This window comes from Neovison vison, chromosome 6 (genome assembly GCF_020171115.1).
Source record: "Neovison vison isolate M4711 chromosome 6, ASM_NN_V1, whole genome shotgun sequence".
NCBI classification, from domain to species: Eukaryota; Metazoa; Chordata; class Mammalia; order Carnivora; family Mustelidae; genus Neogale; species Neogale vison.
The window spans coordinates 164,375,531-164,395,903 of NC_058096.1; the positions used below are offsets into that span (position 1 = coordinate 164,375,531).

The following is a 20,373-nucleotide window of genomic DNA, read 5'->3' on the forward strand; positions in this document are numbered from 1 at the left end:
GTTCTGACTCATTCCGTCTCCAGTATGGCCATCTTGACCTCCACTGTTCCTCTTATCCAGGCTGCATTGCTTGTTTGTGGATAAAGAAAGGCCACATTAATGTACCTGGAAATCAATGGCTCATTCCCCCAGAGCGTGTTTGACTACAAAGGGTAAGTCTGGTCAGGGGCAAAGGGCAGAGGTCACAGGCCAAGTCCTTTCCCCAGGACCAGAGCTGGTCAGGATGGAGTGTCCATTCTCCAATCATCCATGCTGTAGTGCTGGGTACACATGAAAGCTTCATGTCTGCCAGCTCCCATCGGACAGGAAAGATGACAGTGGCAGATGGCTCCAATTAGCGGGAACAATGGCTTCCACCTTCAGAGGTAGATAACGACACAGGTATGTGCACATACACTTTGTTCCAACATCCCTCTGCTGGAAATCCATGGGTGCATCACCACCTGCCGCCATCTCCAAAGGTATCACTAAAAAAGACTTGCCGTGCTTGCATGGAGCTTCTGGGGAAAGGATCACCTCTAGAAGGTCCTTGCTTCTCACTTCATGTGGACAGGAGTCTTGGGGCAGCCTTGTCACAGCATCCACCAAGCCCAGCCTGCCCTCCCCAACTGCAACCACCCAGGTGAATCCCTCTGCTAGCACAAGGCCTCTCCTTTTTCTCTGGCTCCCACTGTCCCCAGCTTCCAACCCACCCAGGACAGGTGGAAGCATTCAGACTTCAACTGTGCAAGCACATGGTGGAGATCCCAAAAATCTGGGGGAGTTCGGGAGGACTTGTCTCCCCAGAACTCAGAGTAGCTCAGATGGGTGGAGGAGGTGGCCTCATTGCTTATACTGCCTCCTCCAAGGCTCCTCTCTACCGGTCAGCACTCAGTCCACTTACAATGTCCTGGGCAGGTGAGAATTATATGCCTTCTCCTACAGGGAGTCTCCTCAGCACTCCATGCATATAGTGGGTGCATAGTAGATGCCTGAAGCCTGCTCAGGCAGCACTGAGTGAGGGTCTGCAACAGTACATCAGAGTAGCACTGATCACTGTGGGCCTGGCTTAGCCTATGCCAGCCTCCCATAGGTGACACTGGGATGGGGGCTGGATTTGGGTTTGTGGAGAGAGGAGAAGGTGCCCTCCAGCAAACTGCAGTGAGCAGAAACCTAGCAGCTGGCAAGAAGGTGGGGTCGATTTGAGAAGCCTGCATGGCTGCACCTCACGCTGAACTCCAAAGGGGTCTTCATGTCCTTCTGGGTACAAATCAAGGTCCGCTAAATGCTGCAAATATAGACATAGAGACTCAGCCCTCAGAATCACCCCCATTTCCTGGCAAAGCACCGGAAAATAGCACATGAATGTCATAAAGTCGCTGAGTTCTTTTTTCTTTTTATTGGCAAAGTAAATATATTTTTATGAAGGACCAAAGAAAATATACATAATTGTAACATATGTACACCAGCTTTATAGATTTTTTTATTTCAAATTTACACCAATGTTGATATGTTATTAAAAGATATTTTATGTAGATGTACCTATGTACAGCTTATTTACATACATTCATAGGATGTGAAATAAACCTGTCAAAACAAGCTAGTTCATTTGATATTAATTTCTAGACAAAATAAGGAATGCATTTCTAAATCAGGATTCGGAGGCTCTACCTAGTTCTCCTACACGCAATGCAGCCTGCTCCCCTCTCTTCCCCAAAGGGACCATGGAGGCTGGTGTCTGGATCTGTCTGGAAACGGGATGAGGGGATGAGCCATGCTGGGTACAGATGCTCTGGGGCTAGCCGGCATCTGTCTGTCTGCCTGACACTTTAACTCAAGCGCATGCACTCCAAGACCCCCACAGAGGGGGCAACTCAGCCTAATTCCACCTCTGCCCAGGGGCCCAGTGACGCGCCATGGACTGCCCCACTCCTACCCTCCTGTAGTCAGGCTGAGCAGCAGATCTTGGACAAAGCCACCCTCACACCACAGTGCAGCCCTGGACTTCTGGCCTACTTCCTTCTTCCCAGCATGGCTCCCTCTGGGAACTGACATTTCAAAACTGCACATTTCTTCTGAGCAAAAAAGTGCCAGCCCTGGCCCAGGCAGGGAGCCCAGTGGGAGAAGGTCCAGGCTCCCAGTACTGCCTTAGCACAGGCCGGCCGCGGGAAGGCACAAAGGCACAAAGGCAGGAAGGCCGGCCTGCAGCCCGGTGGGGGGGTGGGGGGGGGACGGACATGGGGTGCCAGCCCCCAGGGACGCAGGCGCGGCTCTAGGTCTTCCTAGGAAAGGCAGCGGGCTGGGGGCTCTGGGTTCCCGCCTCCCAGGCAAGCCCCCATCTTCCTGCACCTCCTGGGCTTCAGAAGGTGGGTTGGCAACATTGTCACGTCCCTCTGAAGAGGCAAATAAATTATTGCTACAAAATAACGGGGCGGGGGAGGGGGCAGGGGCAGGCGGGCGCTCAGTTCACCGCGCGCACTGAGCGGCTGCTCCGAGGAAAGCGGTGCACCTTGATGTGCTTGGAGAGGTGGTCGCTCCGTGCGAACTTCTTCTCGCACACAGGACACTGGTAGGGCTTCACCCCCGAGTGCGAGCGCCGGTGCCGCGACAGCTCATCAGAGCGGGAGAACCTGCGGGACATTCAGGGGCCGTGGTGAGGGAGGCCCGCCCGGCCAGGAGCCCACCCAGAAGGCAGCCGCAGGTGCAGGGCTCTACCTGGCCAGGCAGGCGGGGCCAACACTTCTCCAGGTTGAGTTACTTCTGAATCCCCGTGAAAAGTCGCTGTCCCCAGCCCGCCCCCGCCCCCACCCCAGGATGGGAAGAGCTGTCAATAAAAGGCTCAGTGGCGGCACAGCGGTCCGTTCTTGGGCATCCGGGCCTGCGAGCAGCTGCGAAATATTCTGAGGGGCCGTTAAGCCCACCAGAGCCCAGGATTTACTCTCCACAGCACCCTGCTAGCTGCCGAGAAGCTGCCCCCCAGGCAGAACTTAGGGCTCTAGGAAGGTCTGCATGAGGAAGCCCATCCACAGGGGAAACAGAAGCCTGAGAGAGGTGTCTCTTTCCCCAGCACTGAAGGGAGCCCCTGGCTCCTCTCCCTTGCCTTCACTACAGCCAAGGCACTGTATGCAGACTCACATTCCTGCCCTGCTCCTGGTCACGGCTTTCCTGAAGGCTGGGTCCCCTAAGCTGTCACCAGACAAAACCTCACCACCGCAAGATACTTCTGAGAGTTTAAATGGTTCACCTGCCACCTCCCTCTTTTGGCCTCAGCCTGCCTGAGAACAAATGCTCCCACAGCCCAGAGGTCACTGAGAATGAGCAGCTACTAATGGGAAGTATAAGGATCCCAGCTGGGCCACAGGGTTGAGACCGCTGTCACTGACTTCCGGGATTTGAAGGCCCCCCCCCCACTCCATAACCCTCATCTTGACAATGAGAGCCCACTCCCCACACATACATACTTGTCTTCCTCTGTGCTCTACCCACATTGACCCATCCTTGGTCCCTCTTGCCACAGGACATTTGCACATACCGTTCCTTCCATCTGAAATGGGCTTCCCTCCCCTCTTCTTGCTCCCTCTCTTCCATCACTCAAATGTCACTGCCTCACGAAAGCCCTCCAGAACTGTATCCCATTCTAGGCTCCCACTGCACTAAATGCACCTTACTTTAACTTTAAATTCATTTTCAACTTTTTGGTGAATGCCAGTCTGTGCCATTAGATCATCAGTTCCATGAGGAAAGACGTGTCTTGTTCCCTGTGGTCCATCCCACAAGCAGCCCAGGGCCTGGCACACAGCAGGTGCCCATAAGTGCATTTACATGAAACAACTGACACAGCAAGCACCCATTGAGGATGGAGGGCTGTCACAAGGAATTCTTCTCAAGTCCTATTGCCTGCACATACACACACACACACACACACACACGTGCACACCATGCAATGCACATGTACACACCCCTTTATACAAGCCACACACAGGCATGCCACAAACATGGGTACACTGCACACACGTGTCCACTCTACATATGTGCACATGCATACAGTCACCTCACACGTGGGTGTGTGTGTATATACAAAAACACATGTGTGCACACACACAAGTACCAGGTCCACCCCTGGGGGTGGAGGCCTTCCTTAATCCCACAGCCTACCAAGGACTAGAAGGAACATGCCTTGGGGAAGGTTCAGCTGGGGAGTAGGAAGGCCTGAGCACTGGACAGGGAGCCTGCCCGGGAGCCCAGAGGACAGGCAGCTCAGCCCAGTTCAGCTACCTCTGGAGCCTAGGACCTGGTCCTGAGAGAAGAGCCAGGGGTCTGCACTTGGAGTCTGGCACTCCACTTCACTTCCCAGGGCACCAACTTAGGCTGGCACAGAGCAATGCTCTCAGCATATGTTTGGAATAATGGAAGCCTGACTGGCCCATTTCCCAGATGAAGAAATTGAGGCTCAGAGTGATGAGGGCCTGATCCAGCATCCCTATCATGACAGAGAAGCCAAGGCCAGAGCAAAGGTGCTTGTATGGCTCCCTCTCATGCCCTGCTCACCCTGGTGACTATAGAGTGCCTGGCCTCCTCCACATTGCCTGGCTAAGCAGTGTGTGTCTCTGGAGCCCTGAGCCAATGAGGAAGTGGCATCAGTGCACGCTGGAGGTCAGAGCCTGGAGCCTGCTCCCAGGCCAGGGCCACTGCCCCCAGCAGGAGTTGAACACACAGCTTCTGAACGGGTGGGCCTGCCCAGAACACAGGCAGGCAGGAAGCCACAGAAATGATGCCACCAGCAATAGCCTTTGCTGAGCCTTCCTGGGCACCAGGCACTGGGTTGTCTTGCCCCTTTCTAGCGAGGGAGCAAGGATCAGTACCAGAGAACAGACAATACCACAGCAAGGGCTCAAAAAGGACAAGGGGCTTGCCAGGGTCACAGAGCCAGCGACACGGTTGGATCCTTTCAGGTCCCTATCCCACTGGGAGCCCTGTGCAGTCCTGAGCAAGCTCAGGAACCATGTTGGGCCTGTTTTCTCACTCACCCAGTGAAGACCTTAGGATTCTGGCCCATCTTCTGGGACTCATCCCAGAGGCCAAAGGAGCTGACACAAAGACCACAGTGGCCCTCTGACCACGCAAACACTGAGGGAGAGCCAGGCCCAAGAACAAGTTGTCCCTACCTCCAAACCTCTTCCCTGCTGCCTCAGCATCCTGTGACCTGAGAAGTCACAGACCTGAGAAGAGCACCCTCAGAAGATCCCTACCTCACACCCTCACATGCATTCTCCCAGACAGCAGCCACTAGAGGGCACTGAAGGCGACACAGTGGGAGGGAGGCCATGTGGCTAAGATGCAAGCCTTGCAGGCAGTGAGCTCGGCCACTGATCAGGGCCTGGGCAAGTCACCAAGCTCTCTGAGGCCCAGTTTCCCCACCTGGAGACAGGGAAGTAACAGATCTGCCTCACAGGACTCTGAGGATTGTAAAAGGCATTGAGGGTTTAGAACAGTGCTCACCACATGGCAATCATTCAATGATTATCTGCAAGGATTACCTGCAGTGCCCAGTCCCTGTTGATGTCTAGGGGCACATGGGTCAGCACCACGATTCATGTGGCCTAGGTGCAGGAAAGGGAAGCAGCCCATCACGACAGCCCCACAACTGGCACACACTGCACCTTTGTGCAAAGCACCCCTTCCATCGGCCAGTAAGTCACGACTGTCAATAGCCAGGTCTCAAGGACTGTAATGGGAATGGTGCTCCATGGAGTGGTACAGTGCACAATCTGGCCAAGTGCAGGCAAGAAGTTAGAAAATGCCTCGTTGAACAGTAGCAGCAGTAACACAGGGCTAAGAGAGGAGGCCAGCAGCGTACCACTGGGTCTGAATCCTATACCCGCCACATTCCAGCTCTGGGGCCTCAGGCCCACAACTACCCTTCTCTGGGCCTCCCATGTCCACTGGGGATGACCACAGTACCTGCCACAGAGGGCTGCTAGAAGTTATTAATATTCATATTAGCTGTGGAAGGAGGGTATTCTTTCTGGATGGAATGGCTTGGCCTTTCCGGAACAGGATGTTCTGCTGCCGTGAACAAAGGGGGCCTGTGTCTGAGAGCGTAGCAAGGAAACTTCTAGGAAGGCAGACAAACAGCCACTTCCCAGACAGTTAGATCGCGATAGGAAAAGTCTGGTTTGGGCCCCATCAAGAATGCCAGAACCATGTCCCAAGAGGGGAGGGGACAAGGAATACTGGGTTCAGGAGCAAAAGCAAAAGGAAGTGGGGGCTGGTTACCTGGCAAATGATGATCTGGGTTGTGGGGAGGGGAGGACACCATTCATTTCACAAAGGGCCACAGGACACAGTGCCAGGGCCAGAACCAGCCCAGCAGGATAAAGAGCAAACTGCTCACAGGGCCACTGGAAAGAGAGGCAGCCTTGGGTGTGGTAAGTTCCCCATATGAGAAGGCCGGCAAGTATTCAGGGGGCTGCCCGAAGCTCAGCTGCAGATGGAAACCCTTCTTCCCTCCACTAGAGCAGGCCACCTCCCATAGAAGATTTGCCCAGGGGACTAGAGAGAGGTCCTGAGTCTGGGTGGAGGAGGTTGGGGAGCAAACAGCCTGGGTTGAACTCCAGACTGTGCTACCCACTAGCTGTGTGACCGAGGAGACCTTACTTAACTGTTCTGTCCCTCAAATTCCTCCTCTACAGATGGGAACAGCATCCGGATGCCCACCTCGTGGACTTGCTTGGAGCATTAAATGAGTTACTCTGGAACACTCAGAACATGTACTAAGAGCTATTGTTATTGCCATTGTTGTTGGCTCTTTTCCCTAGCCCAGAAGCATGGCACCTGAAAGAGCTAATGGCCTTGTGGGAGAGAGAGAACACCCAGACATTCTGGTACCAGGCGCAAGGGATTGAGGACAAGGGAAAAGCCAGCGTTTAGCTGCAAGCGTTGAGTTCCCAGGTGGGAAACGTATGTTCACCAAACTGCTGGTGGGTCAGGTGGGACCAAGGCACCCACCTGAGGGCACAGCCAGAGCCATGTCCATGAGCTCCATCCCCGTGGGCTCCCTGGGAAATACAGACTGGTGCCTCCACGGCACAGAGCTGTTGTAAGGGCACAACGAGCTTATCTAATGTGACATGTGCAGATAAAGCAGGGACCATTGCAAGACTAACTACCATTGCCATCAGGAGGAAAATGCTGGACATAGAGGGCACAGAGAGGATGCACAGAGGATGCACAGAGGGTACACAGAGGGCAGGGGCCTGAGTGGGAGCCTGCATTGTGGAAGGGAGGTTGGTAAGCACATTGTGCCAGAATGAGAAGTTTGGATAGGAATCTAAGTTTACCAAAGCACATGAAAAGGCCAGAATAGCCTCATAAGGTAATGAGTTCCTTGTGGCAGGAAGTATACAAGCAAGGGTGGAGATTTGTGGAAGGTATTCCTGCTCTGAGAACTTGGAGCAGTGCCCAGCATAGAGTAAGTGGTCAGAAAATACGGCGCATAACTGTCATCATCACTACCACTGCTGTCCCATCCAGACCAAGCTGCCCCAAAGCCAGTCTGTCTTCCTGCCCAAATACTGCGAGGGCTCACTCCATATACAAGGGACATGTGCATCTTGTGTGCATCTCCAGGGGCTCAGGATTCCTGAAGGCCAACCAGAGACTCTTGCATTCACAGAGAAATAGCTCTCCCAAGAAGCAGGCACCTTCAGCTCCCTGTGCCTCTGTCACCTATAACTCCACAAAGGCCTGACCCTATTCCAGGGGAAGCTTGGGAGAAGCTGGGGAGGCCCTCGAAGGCCCAGGAGTGGTTGGAGCCAGGAATGGCTCCACAGTCAGCTTCAAGAGACCTTGCTATGCCAGGCACACACCAGCCTACCCCTGCAAGAGGGTCCTGGGCAAGGAGACCAGTGCCAAGGCCCATACAATGGCAAAGCTGAATCCCCTCCACAAATCCCACTCCCACTTGCTTGCACACCTCCTACCATGGGGAACTTACCATCTCCAGAGGATACTGTATTGGAGCTGAGACCTGCCTTCCTAAGATGCACTCTGGGCTGAGGATTCCATCTGCTCTCTGGGACAGCCCAGAAGGTGGCAGGTCCCCTCCTCCTAGGGGAATTGGACAAGCAGGCAACCTTCACCAAGGACCACACCCTTTTGCCTCATGGCGCTACCTGACTGGAGGGGCCACTTGCCAAGAGTCAGCAGTGGCCAGGGGACAGTGCCCAGGAAGGTAAGCCCATCATGAGTCAGACCAGTGCTCTGGCCAGCCAGATGCCCAACCCCTCCACATCCCTGCCCCCCACCAAGAAAATATGCATCCAAGAGGAGTCCCTGGGAGTCTGGGGTACCTCCAAAATAGCACCCTTCTCAGACTTCACCCTTTCTGAGTAACAGGACCACCAATGCGAAGGGGGAAGTGCTGAGTGTTCCTGCACCTGACCCTGGTAGGGAGCAGGCCCTCCACTTCACAGATGAGGAAAACTGAGGCTTGGCCATGGGGACCTCCCTGGAGGCACATGGCGAATTGGAGGCTGACCTAGGCTGAGGCTCCCCACTATTACTGCCAGCTACTCCCTATCCAGGGTGTCACAATGCCCTTCCCTTCTACAGTTGAGCGCCTGCCTCTACCGCCCCAGTGTCTCGGCTTCTCCCCCCACCCCCACGCTCCGACCAGCAACACTGCAGACCCACCTGTGTGTCAGGCCTCACAAGTGGCCCCACAGGTGCACCTGTCTCCCCAGTGCCCACTTGGCAGACTGTGCCAGGAGGCCCAGGGAGGGATGGGACACCAGTACTGCCACCCTGGTGTCAACCCTGTGCCCACTCTTCCAGAAGCCATGTGGGCCTGTCTGATGGGTGCTTTTGTGGGGTCAGTGGCTGGGTGACACCCTTCATCAGGAAAGACCTCCATAACCCCAGATGCTGTTTGGGAGAAGTCTCTTCCCTGACCAGCCCAGCACTCCACGGAAAGAGGCAGCAGCATCACATCGGATCTTCCTGTCACCGATCCCACCACACCACAGCCAGCCAGGACTCTAGGGCCAGCCCCTCCCACCTGGGGCCAACCCTCCAGCGCTCTCAGATGAGTCGGGTCAAGAAAACAGAAGCTGCCAATGGCTCCCCATCGGTCACACCCACACAGATGCACACATGCGGACAGGGTACACAAACATGGGGAGTTATGCAACACACCAAGACACACACTAAGAAAGCAAGACATGTACACATATGCACACGCATAGCTGCCCGCCTGCTGCAAGATCCACAGACAGATGACAGACAGATAAGCGCACACATCCACAAAGCAGCAGCCACGGCAGCAGTGCACGAATGTCGGCGCACAGGCCGCCCTCCTGGGGGGCCAAATTCCTATGGGATCAGTGTGCTAAAGACTTGGGACAGCCAGTCTTCATGGTACCCCTGGGCATTGGAGCTCCCAGCTACCTGCTTTTCAGGACAATGTACCCAAGCCCATCCAGGGGCCCGCCAGCTCTGCCACCCGCTGCCTGCATAGCCCTGAGCAAGACCCCTTATCCTTTGAGAGCTGGTTTCCACTGCTGTACCACACAGAATGGAGTCTACAAGGACTCTTCCACCTTCACTCAGCACCCCCTGCCTGGCTGTCTTTGAAGATTCCCAAATACACCTTCATGTACCCGCAGGGGAGCAAGCACCAAGCCCAGCCCAAGAGTCCAAGAACATCTGCAAGTGAAGCTGGTCCCTCTGGTTGGAACAGAAGCATTTCCAGACTGTGATTCCTCTCATACAGGACCTTCTGGCTCCAATCCCATTGACAAAGTGGTGTGGCCTTGGGCAAGTTGGCTAGCCGGTCTGAGCCTGTTTGCTCAGCTGAAAGATGGCAGCGAGGGTAGTACTTTCCCTAGGGGTGCATGTGAGGCCCAGAGGGAGCAGTGCACACGTGGCCACAGCCCCCTCGGATACAGAGCCCTTAACTCCATCATTTTTAGCTGCCCTCGTTACTAAGGAGAGGGCCCTTCTGCCATGGCCCAGCTCCTAGCCCTGGGCATGAGCCGCAGCAAACCTTACCTGGTCATTATGAAACTGGAGACCAGTTTTTTTAAGGCTCTAGTGATCACTAGGGATGAGGAAACCTCTGGGCAGCCATGCCAGCTCTGCCCCACTCCCTGCCTGCCCCCCTCTCCCCTTCCTAATCAGCCTTATCTAACAGTGAACCAGGCCTTGACCGCACACCCAGGGGAGCAGAGATTCATCGGCCATGCTCAGTGCCCGCCTTTTCACCTGTTATACTGACCTCCAGCCGCAGCCCGGCCAGGTGCAGGCAAAGGGCTTCTCGCCTGTGTGCCGACGCAAGTGGGCCTTGAGGTGGCTGCTTTTGGTGTACATCTTGCTGCAGCCAGGGAAAGTACATTTGTGCATTTTGATGAGTTCTGCTGCTGGATTCTTGGGGAACTTCTGGCCCATGAGTAGGCCAGTGGGGCCAGGGCCCAGGGGTCCCGACCCAATCGGCTTGGCAGCAATGGGCACAGGGGCGATTCGCACGAACTTGGATGACAGGTTCACATTGGAGGAGGGCACCACCTGGGGCACAAGTGCGAAGGTCTGACCCTGGATATTGACCAGAAGCTGGGCCACCTTGACACTTTCCGGGGCCTGCCCAGGGGAGGCGGGCTCCGTGCCTGACTCCTGCTTCACCTGCACAGGCTGGATCTGTAGCAGCACAGGGATAGGGCCATCAGATGCAGGCCCCCCACCCGGGCTCTGGCTGCCACCCACACCGGCACTGCCCAGAGGCGGGGTGCAGCGCTCTCTCCCACTGGACCCAGGATGGAGGTGGCTCCTGTGTGGCCCGGCTGAGAGCTGGTCACAGGCCTCCGCGTCCTTGCTGTTGCTTTCTGGGGCCTCCTTGACTCCCAGCTCCATGTTCTCTTCCAGAAACTCTTCAATCTCCTCCAGGGTGGGCTGGAAGGGCCTTGGGACGTCATCAGGGTCACTCACAGGAAATTCGGGGAAGCAAAAATGCTCCCCCTTCACAGGTGCCGGTGCCCTCCGCCAGGCCCCCCAGGCCATGGAACCACCGCTGGCCCCAATGCCACCACTGCCACCACTGCCCAGTGTGGCCTGGGACAGCAGGAAATCCAAGATGCTGTCCTGGCCCTCAGCACCTGGCCCACCACTGTAGCAGGAGCAGACGGCTTGTGAGTCTGGGCTGGCACAGGAGCAGAGGCTGGAGGCATCGCTGTCATCCTCCGAGAGGGGCGAGGGCAGCCTGTGGTACGCCCGCCCACTGGCCAGCCTGTCACCCAGATAACCAACTGGGCATTTCGGCGACGAGAAGGTCTCGTCCACTGGCAGCAAGTGGTCCACCATGCTGGCCTGGCCGTGCCGTTGGCGGCTGCAGAGAGGAACAAAGGAGGCCTGGTCAGGAGGACGGCATGTTCACCTGCCACCTCGTGGGCCTGTGCCCCCACTCCGCTGCTGGCCCACAGGCTTCTAATGCCAAGTGCCTGGGTCCTGTCTCCATCCCATCCCGTGGGAGAACTCTATCTGCAAGAGTGTTTTCCGAAATTGCACCACCTGTTTGCAAAAGAGCGCTCTCTAAGCCCATTGCACAATCCAGGGTACTTTTGGTTTCAAACAGGTTTTCCAGAACAATTTGGTAAAGAACACCCGTGTATCTGTGAATAATTGAGCGTGAATGTATGTCAGCAAGAAAGTACGTGAGGAGGCTCTCTGTACCCTGAAATGGCCAAGGTTGGGGAACCCCATTCAGCTAACTGGAGTGGCTGCATTTCTGAGGACACTTGACCTCAGCTCCATTCTTGTTGAGTCACTGGCAGGGGCAGGAGATTGGCCATTTGCCCTCTGACCCCTGGGTGGTTGGGGCCTGAGTAGAGTTGCCAGATTGAACAAATAAAACTAGAGGCCACCCAATTAAATCTGATGTTCAGGTTTCAAAAAACAAGCAACTGTGGTATAGTGGTGAGCATAGCTGCCTTCAAAAAACAAGCAACTTGTAACACAAGTATATCCCAAATATTAAATGGGTCATGCTCTTATTAAGTAATTATTTTGTCTGATAGTGAACCTTAATTTAGCAGTCCGTATTTTAATCAGGTAAGTCTAATTTGTTGGGGAAAAGAGAAAAAAGATTAAAGACCCAAATGCCCCTGTCCTCACAGTCTGTTTCCCCATCTGAAGGGGGACAGCTCGTCCACCCTCCCGTTCTCAGATCCCTCCAGCCTCACCTGCCTCCTCTGTGAAATGGGAAAGGCAGGGACAGAACAAAGTGCTCTCAGCTGTACCCAGGCATTTTACTGAGGCTTTACCACTAGGTGAACAGGACCCTGCCCCACAGTGATAACTCAAGAGCGCAAAAGTGGACCCAGGTCCCAGCACTTGCATGGCCACTACCCCATTTTGACTTCACAGCCGCTAGTGGGATGGGAAATAAAATGCCCTTGGCCTGTACCCCACCCCCCCATGGTGCACTCACCACCTCAGGAAGGCTCAGCTAACTCCCGTCTTCCCACTAGACCATGAACTCCATGAGGGCAGGCTAGGCTGCTGGGTCTCCAGGGTGTTCCCAGCTCCCGGTGTGGCAACTGGTGCCCAGGAGGGGCTCAGAGAATATCAACAGAGAAGAGAGGGGACATCTGCCTCCTCTGAAGGCCATGCTAGGTCCGGTGTCCAAGGAGAGTCAACAGTGTACAGCTGTAATGGGGCCACCTATGTGGACCTTTGTCCCCACCCAGTGACCGGTGAGGTTTGGTAAAAGAGAACGTTCTATATCTGAAACCAGAGATTCTCTGCTGCCTGTCATCACTCTGCACCCACCCCTATGCTCTGTCTTGAGGACTACTCCTGGACCTGGCACACAGCGCTACCCAATAGTCAACAAGTCAACAAGCCTGGCCAGGGACAGAGACCTCTCAGGGCCAGCTAGGATCATCATCAGCTGTGCATTCCCCAAATCTGTTTCCCCACCTGTTCCAGGTTCCAATGATCTCGGTTTCCCACTAATCCAGGAAGCTTCATGGAGCTCCAGGAAACTAAGGCAAGGTAGATGCTCTTGGCAAGTCTGCGCCCCAGGGCAGTTTCACCAGGAGGACATTTGGCTCTTTGATTTTAAATACTCATCTGAGGATTTAAAACTGGGAATTTCAAAATACACACTAGTCACCGAATTAGGTGCTAAGAAGAAATGAAAGTGCCAGATAATGTGAAGGGCAATGAGCCCACACTTGGCCCTAGGCCCTGCTACCACCCCTTTAACCCACCCTATGAGCAGGAGGCGCTGCTCCTGCCTCTGCAACTTAGCTGGGCAGACTCAGCCAGGTAGCACAACATATCTGTGTCTGTGTCTTGGTCTGTTGGGTAGGGAGGCTGCCAGTGGTGCCTACTTCCCAGGTTGCTCAAAGAGTTCAGTGAGCTAACACAACTGAACACTTACAACGGGGGTGCCACACGCAAGTGTGAGTCAGTACCGGTCACTGGATTAACCTCCAAATAGGTGAACACATATTGTTTCTGTTCCTCTGCTGTGAGCCTAAGGAATCAGGGGGTCTCCAGCCTTCCTGGAACCCAGGCCTTAACTGGTGGGAAGAGGCAGATCAGGCCATGTTCTTGCCCACTTAAAACTCTCCCCTGAAATGTGATCACCAACTGAATATTATTACATGATAGTAAGGAATTACTGTTAATATTTTTAAGTGTGATGATAGTATCACAGTTGATAACTGAGATATTCACAGATGAAATGGTATACAAAGAAAGAGTGGGGGAAATAAGTAAGTATAGTAGGGTAGGGTAGGAGAGAATTTCTATTAACTTCTCCAGGAAATGTGACCCCTTCTCTCCCAGCAGCCCAGCACCTGGGCCTTGCCCATCTCTCCCAGACCTCACATCCACCTGCTCCACTCCACACTGACTGTGCCCTCTCTGTGGTTCCCTCTTCCCCCCCCCCAGTGCTCCCCAGTGGGAATGCCGTATTTAGATCTCAGCTCTGAAGTCACTGTCTGGGGCGGTGGGGTAGAGCGCTTTCCTGACCACCCTCTATCAAATTATCCCACATTATATTCTTCTAGCAGTTGCTACCAGGAGGAAACTATAGTGGTTATGTTTGTGTACTTTATCTTCTGTCTACTTCCCCAACAAAATACAAGCTGGTCTGACTATCCAGTCCACCACTATCCTAGAGTCTAGAACAGGACCTAGCACAATTTGCTGAGTGAATGAAAGGTTCTCCAGAAAGTCAATCAGGCAGTAGGGGTGAGGGGATTCCACCAGGAATAGAATGGCCAGAGTCAGGCAGAAGGGTTTTAATGCAGGCTGAGCAGCCTGGGCTGGACACTCCGGCATTGAGAGCGCAGAAGGGGCTCTGGGGCTACCCTGGGTGCTGGAGGTAGAAAAAGGGCCCGCCAGGGCAGGAGGGAGCCGGCTGGGGCGCTAAAATACAGCAGCACATGGCTGGGCCAGAAGCACGGCCTGCATGCAGGGGGAGGGGGACACACTGTTCCCGGCACCGTCCCCGGCCTACAGCCGGACTCCGCCCCCTCCTCCCCCCCCCCCGCCCCGCCCTCAGCCCGGCCAGGCCTGCTGTTTATCCTCCCGGGGACACAGCGGCTGCAGGAACAACATGTAATTGATAACAAGCCCAGCGCCGGCCAAGGGCTTGCCATTGGGTCAGCGTGCAAATCACGGGGGTGGCGGGTGGGGGCGCCCTTCAAAATAAGAGTCTCTCTCCCTGCGCTATCCGCCGGCCCCTAGGTCGCAGAGGCCGGGCGTCCTCCCACCTGTAGGACGGCAGGGGCTCCCGGGAGCCACCTAGTTCTTGGGGGAAAGGTGATTTGAGGGACTAAAGCATTTGGGGATTTCTGTCAGCTCCCCAGGGACTGGGCGAGAAAACATCCTCTGTGTCCTGGAGGGGGGCTGGGGGGTGGTCCTTTGGGAATACCACAGTGGGGAGGAAAGAGGGAACCCGAAACAGACGGCTAAGGTGGGTGGGGGCGGCCTCTCCTCCGTCCCCCGCCACCCCCTGGCCACCGATCTGCTCATGTTCAGTAGAAGGAACCAAGGGACTCCGAGTGGGTAGTAGGAGTACAAGACGTGTGAACAGTGCGGGTGTGTGCGAAGGGGTGTGAGTTCGTGTCGTGTGATTGTGCGTGTGCGGGGCGTGGTGCGCGGCAGCAGTGTGGCTGTGCCAGAAGGTGTCCCCGACATACTCGTCCGTGGAGCTGACGTGGGTGCCCGCGCGGGTGTGGGAAGGTGCGTGGGAAAGGAAGACGTAGGAGACCAGCTCAGACCCCTCGGTGAGCCCTGGAGCTTTGCCCGCCGGGCACCATGCCCTCGGCCCGCACCCCCCTCCCCCGGAGCCCACGGCTGCGGTGACCGACAATAACCCCACCGCCACAGACCACTCCGTCCCCCATTCCCGGCCCCCGACCGGCCGGCGCGTCCGCCTGTCCGCTCCTCTCACCAGGCCCGGCCGAGGACCCGCCATATGGGAGGGCCGGCCCGCAAGGCGCGCACTACTTGCGGGACCAGGTGCTGAGGCGGAGGCCCGGACCTGCGCGGGGAAAGTGTCTATGGGCAACTGGGGTCACTCTCCCACGGGTTGGTCCGATTCCCGGGCCAGCACAGGGGCTCAACCCGCTCCTCCGACATTTCCTCGGACACTCGCGCGGGGCTTGGGACAGCGGCGGGGGCACCCGGACACACGACCAGAGGCCAGTCAGCGCCCCCACTGCCCCACGCGTGCCCCAACCAGCCCCCTGGGCGCCCGGAGCCGCGTCCACGCGGCCGTCCGGCCTCCCCAAGCTTTTCCCACCTGAACTTGGCGCACGCCCGGCTAGCGGCCAGGCCCCGGCGGTCCTGAGGCCCCGGGGGCTGGGCTGGGGGCGGCGGCCTGGCTCCCGGTCCGGCGGCGGCCGCGGGCCCAGCCGCGGGTCCTGCTTTGGTTTGCTCGCCCGCTGGACCGCGGGTCGCTGCGGCGGAGCACTGGCCCGCCGCCGCTAGCTCCGCGCTCACTCCCCGCGGCTCACGTGACGCCGCGGGCGCCGCGAAGGCTCGCAGGAGGCTCGGCCCCGGGCGCGCGCCCCATTGGCCTGCACCGCGCGTCACGCGCCCAGCCCCGCCCCCAGCCCCGCCCCAGCTGCGCGGCGCGCGGGGCTCCGCCGCCGCCCGCGCGCACCCGGTGCAGGAGCCACCCGCCCCGTGCGGCCCGCGGTCTCCAGCCGCTTTCCCTCGCCCCACCACGGCCGTGGGCTCGCGGCGTCCGTGGGACCCACTTCTGAAGGTCGGTCCCCAGGTGAGAACGTGAGACGGGCCTCGGGCCCCGCCCAGATCCCTGAGTTTGTTCCAAAGTGGAGGTCCAGGTGGGGGCCGTGGGCCGCGCGGGCCAAGTCTGCCTCCACTCCCCACTCCAGCCCGGCACCCGCCGCTGTGTCTCCCGCTGAGAGCCGAGGAAGTCGGAGGACTTGCCTTAGGCAATCCGGCATGGTCTTTCTGCTGAGCAATCTCGGTTCTTACCCCCCAGGGAAAGTGAGCGCTCAAGGCGCTGCCTCCCAGGCTTCTCAGAAGGTCTGAGGGCGTTTGACCCCTGCCTCCAGTCACTGACACTCGGTGTTTGGGCCACCCTCCGGTGCTCCACAAGCTGCAAAGGCCGTGCTCAGGCTGCTGTAGTCCGCAGCAGTTTGGGGACGCGTTGGCATTCCACTCAGGGGTGGAAAGAGGGACTTGCCCAAGAAGTACGAGTGAGCCCAAGGTTCCATGCACCCTGCTATGCCCTTTACCCCTGTGGGATCCTCAACCAAGCATTTACAGATGAAGAAACGGACTCTGAGGGGCTGTTGTCCTCCATGGGTCACTTAGCTGGTAAGGAGAGAGGAGGGAGTGAGGCAGAGCCTCTGTCCCAGGGAGGGCATCTTCCAGGCACCCCAAGGACACGTGAGCAGAGGTCCTTTTAAGGAGTTAACATCTTTTCCCTTCCTGGCCTGGGAGGTGAAGAGCGTTTTCTCTGCTCCTCTCCCAGTACACTGCCAGAGTGGGAATGCATGGCCAGGAGCTGTCTGGGCTCTCTGGAATGCTGTGGGTCTGGGCTCCTGCATCCATGCCAGGGCTCACCCCTGGATCATGTGGTCCTCCCTGTGCACCCAGTTGGGACGAGGGATGCAGCGCCTGCTGCCACCCAGAGCCAAACCGTGGCTTGGCCAGCAGGTTTGGAGGACGCTGGTGTAGAAGATGAAATACCTCCTAGCAGCTTGGGCACTTAGGTGGTCAGAAACTGACAAGCAGAGAATAATAAATACTCTGTAGCTTCACTTCCGTGTGGAATCTTAAAAACCAAAAACAAAACATTCCTAGACAAAGAGATCAGACTTGTGGTCACCAGAAGATGGGGGAGAGGGAATTGGAAAAGGTGGTGGAAAGGGACAAACTTCTAGGTATAAGATAAACAAGCCCCGGGGGCTGTCTGGCACAACTTGACATTCAACACCGTTGTGTGATGTACAGGAAAGTTATTAAGAGAGTAAATCCCAAGAGTTCTCACCAGAAGGATTTTTCTTTTCCTTTTTTTGTTTTTCCTTTTTATTATTTCTATATGAGATGATGGCTACTAAGTAAACTTACTCTGGTAATTATTTCACACTATATGTGAATCAAACCATTATGTTGTGCATGCTAAACTCATACATTGCTGCATGTCAATTGTGTCTCAACTAAACAGGGGGAAAAAAACCTGAAGGAAAGCCAAGAAGCTCCTGTTACAACCTGAGTCAGATCATGTCTCTCCTTGACTCAGAACATTCCAGTGGAGCCCAGCTATCACAGCCTGCAATGCCCTACAGGATCTGTACCCCAGCCCCCATTATATCCCTGATCATACTCTCTACTCCTTTCCCCTTGCTTGTATCACTCCAGCTACACTGGCCTCCTTGCAGTTTCTCAAACATACTAGGCACAGTCCTACTTCAGGGCCCTTGAATGTGTTGTTCCCACTGCCTATACAAATTCTTTCCCCACAGATTGCATTGTTCCCTCACCTCCTTCGGGGTTTTATTCAGATATTATCTTCTCAGGGAACCCTGCCTTAACCATTCAATCTAACACACCCCTTAATATTTCCTATTCCCATATCTTGTTTAACTTTTTTATTGGCATCTATTCCCTGCTAATGTATTATACATTTTACATTTTATTTTGTTTGTTTTTGTTCTTTTCCAATAGAATGCAAGTCCCACCAAAGCAGTGATTTCTGTCCATTTGTTCCCTTCATAGCTGTAGCACCATGCACACAGTTAAGTGCTCAACTGCTGAATTAATGGTTGTCTGAAAGACTTAAAGCAAACAGGGTCAGCCTGAGGAGACTTACACAGGGCTGAGGAACCTACCCCAAATGAGTTAAGAAGTTGGTTCCTGGAAAAATTAGAAGACCAGTTTTCTCCCCAAAGAGACCCAGGACAGCCCCAAGCTAGTTTCCAAGGACTGCCTTTGCACAGAGTCCCTCCCCTCTGATTCATTCTCCTCCTCCCTCCAGCACCTGGTTAACTCCATTCATCCTGGGGATATCAGCTCAGACTTAACTTTGTAGGGCACAAAAACCCTATTTCCCATAAAACCATAAAAATCTTATTTCTCACCTCCAGGCTACACAGGTCTCACACGTCTTCCTGGCACAGTGTTCAAAATGTAGCAGGGGCTCAGTAAATTTGTGTTGGGTAAGTAAACAAATGAATGAGTGGATGGGGACACTGGCGACCTACGTAACTGAATGTCCACCTGAGCGGCTAGCTACAGCATCTACCCCAGGCCATACTGAGGGAGAGAAACTCTTCCAGTGCAGTGGGGGGGAATCTGTTACCAGAATTCCTGGCCAGGAAGAAAAGGAAGCAAGGTAGTGCCCTTCCAAACAAAGATGACAAAGAAAAAGAAATATTTCTATTCACCAATGGAAACCTCTAATATACTTGCCCTATGAATTAATCCTACCCTATTTCTACATCACCTCCTATAGAAAAGGACCTGAGTCCCCAGAGCCTGTTCAGCTCTGACTAGTCACAAAGGCCCCAGCAACAGAAGTGGGGCTTACCTCTAGGGCAAACTTTGGGCAAGTTAGTTTGCCTGTCCGAACCTCAGTTTGCTTATCTACAAAATGGGTGGCAGGACCCCCGTCCTAATTGCCTCACAGGGTTGTTGGAGGAGTAAATACAGTACTAGATGGGAAAAGGTGTTAGAGAAATTGAGAGACTGGGAAGAGACAGTTCTCAGCACTGGGCAATGCTGGGAAATGGGAAGCCTGGCACACTGTCCCCCAGGCAGCAGGAAGATGGCAGTGCAGAAGGTCAGTAAGCTCAGGCACCTGAGTGGTTCTGTTGGTTAAACCTTTGGCTCTGGTCATGATTCCGGAGTCCTGGGATAGAGTCCCGCATCAGGCTTCTGCTCTGCAGGGAGCCTGCTTCTCCCTCTCCTTCTTGCTACTCTCCCTGCTTGTGCTCACTTTGTGTGCTCGCTCCCTCTCTCTGTGTCAAATAAATAAAACCTTTTTTTTAAAAAAAAAGAGAAGAAGAAGAAGAAAGAAGAAGGAGAAGGAGAAGAAGAAGAAGAAAAAGAAGAAGAACGTCAATAAGCTCTACCAGGGCAGCAAGGAGCTCCACCTGGGGAAGAGGGAGTGGCGTTACTGAGAAGCATGTGTCCAGGCCCCTTGGAGAGGATTCCAGGGCCTGCTCAGCCAGAAAATGCAAGAAAGCAAGTGGCCACATTGTTGATGGGACCAAGGATATGGATTCTCGGTCGTCTTAGAGATTTAAGCCCAAGCCTCTTGGACTGACATCCAGGCCATTCATTTCAGTAATTCTTTAAAAAAATAATACCTGCTAACAAGACAGTAAACAATGTGTGTTGGAGAGGGTGTGGAGAAATGGGAGCCCTCTTACACTGTTGGTGGAAAAGCAAATTGGTACAGCCACTTTGGAAAACAGTCTGGAGATTCCTTAAGAAATTAAAAATAGAGCTTCCCTATGACCCTGCAATTGTACCACTGGATATTTACCCCAAAGATACAGATGTTGTGAAAAGAAGGGCCATCTCTACCCCAATGTTCATAGCAGCAATGGCCACAGTCGCCAAACTGTGGAGAGAAGCAAGATGCCCTTCAACGGACGAATGGATAAGGAAAATGTGGTCCATATACACTATGGAGTATTATGCCTCCATCAGAAAGGATGAATACCCAACTTTTGTATCAACGTGGATGGGACTGGAAGAGATTATGCTGAGTGAAACAAGTCAAGCAGAGAGAGTCAATTATCATATGGTGTCACTAATTTGTGGAGCATAACAAATAACATGGAGGACACAGGGAGATGGTGAGGAGAAGGGAGTTGGGGGAAATTAGAAGGGGAGGTGAACCAT

The 20,373-nt window shown here is 54.8% G+C and overlaps 1 protein-coding gene and 1 long non-coding RNA gene across 2 annotated transcripts; one reads left to right on the plus strand and one right to left on the minus strand.

The window, feature by feature from the left end:
• Positions 1 to 1,359: 1,359 nt before the first annotated feature.
• Positions 1,360 to 15,862, minus strand: KLF15 (Kruppel like factor 15). The gene is made up of 3 exons (XM_044252861.1): positions 15,791 to 15,862; positions 10,256 to 11,356; positions 1,360 to 2,609 (listed from the first exon to the last, which is right to left on the minus strand). Exons 2-3 carry the CDS (start codon positions 11,329 to 11,331, stop codon positions 2,441 to 2,443), a joined length of 1,245 nt encoding a protein of 414 aa, XP_044108796.1. The 5' UTR covers positions 11,332 to 11,356; positions 15,791 to 15,862; the 3' UTR covers positions 1,360 to 2,440.
• Positions 15,863 to 16,166: 304 nt separating this feature from the next.
• LOC122909127 lies at positions 16,167 to 19,874 on the plus strand. The gene is made up of 3 exons (XR_006385086.1): positions 16,167 to 16,270; positions 17,690 to 18,680; positions 19,521 to 19,874. It is a non-coding gene; the product is annotated as an uncharacterized LOC122909127 (long non-coding RNA).
• The last annotated feature ends 499 nt before the right edge of the window (positions 19,875 to 20,373 follow it).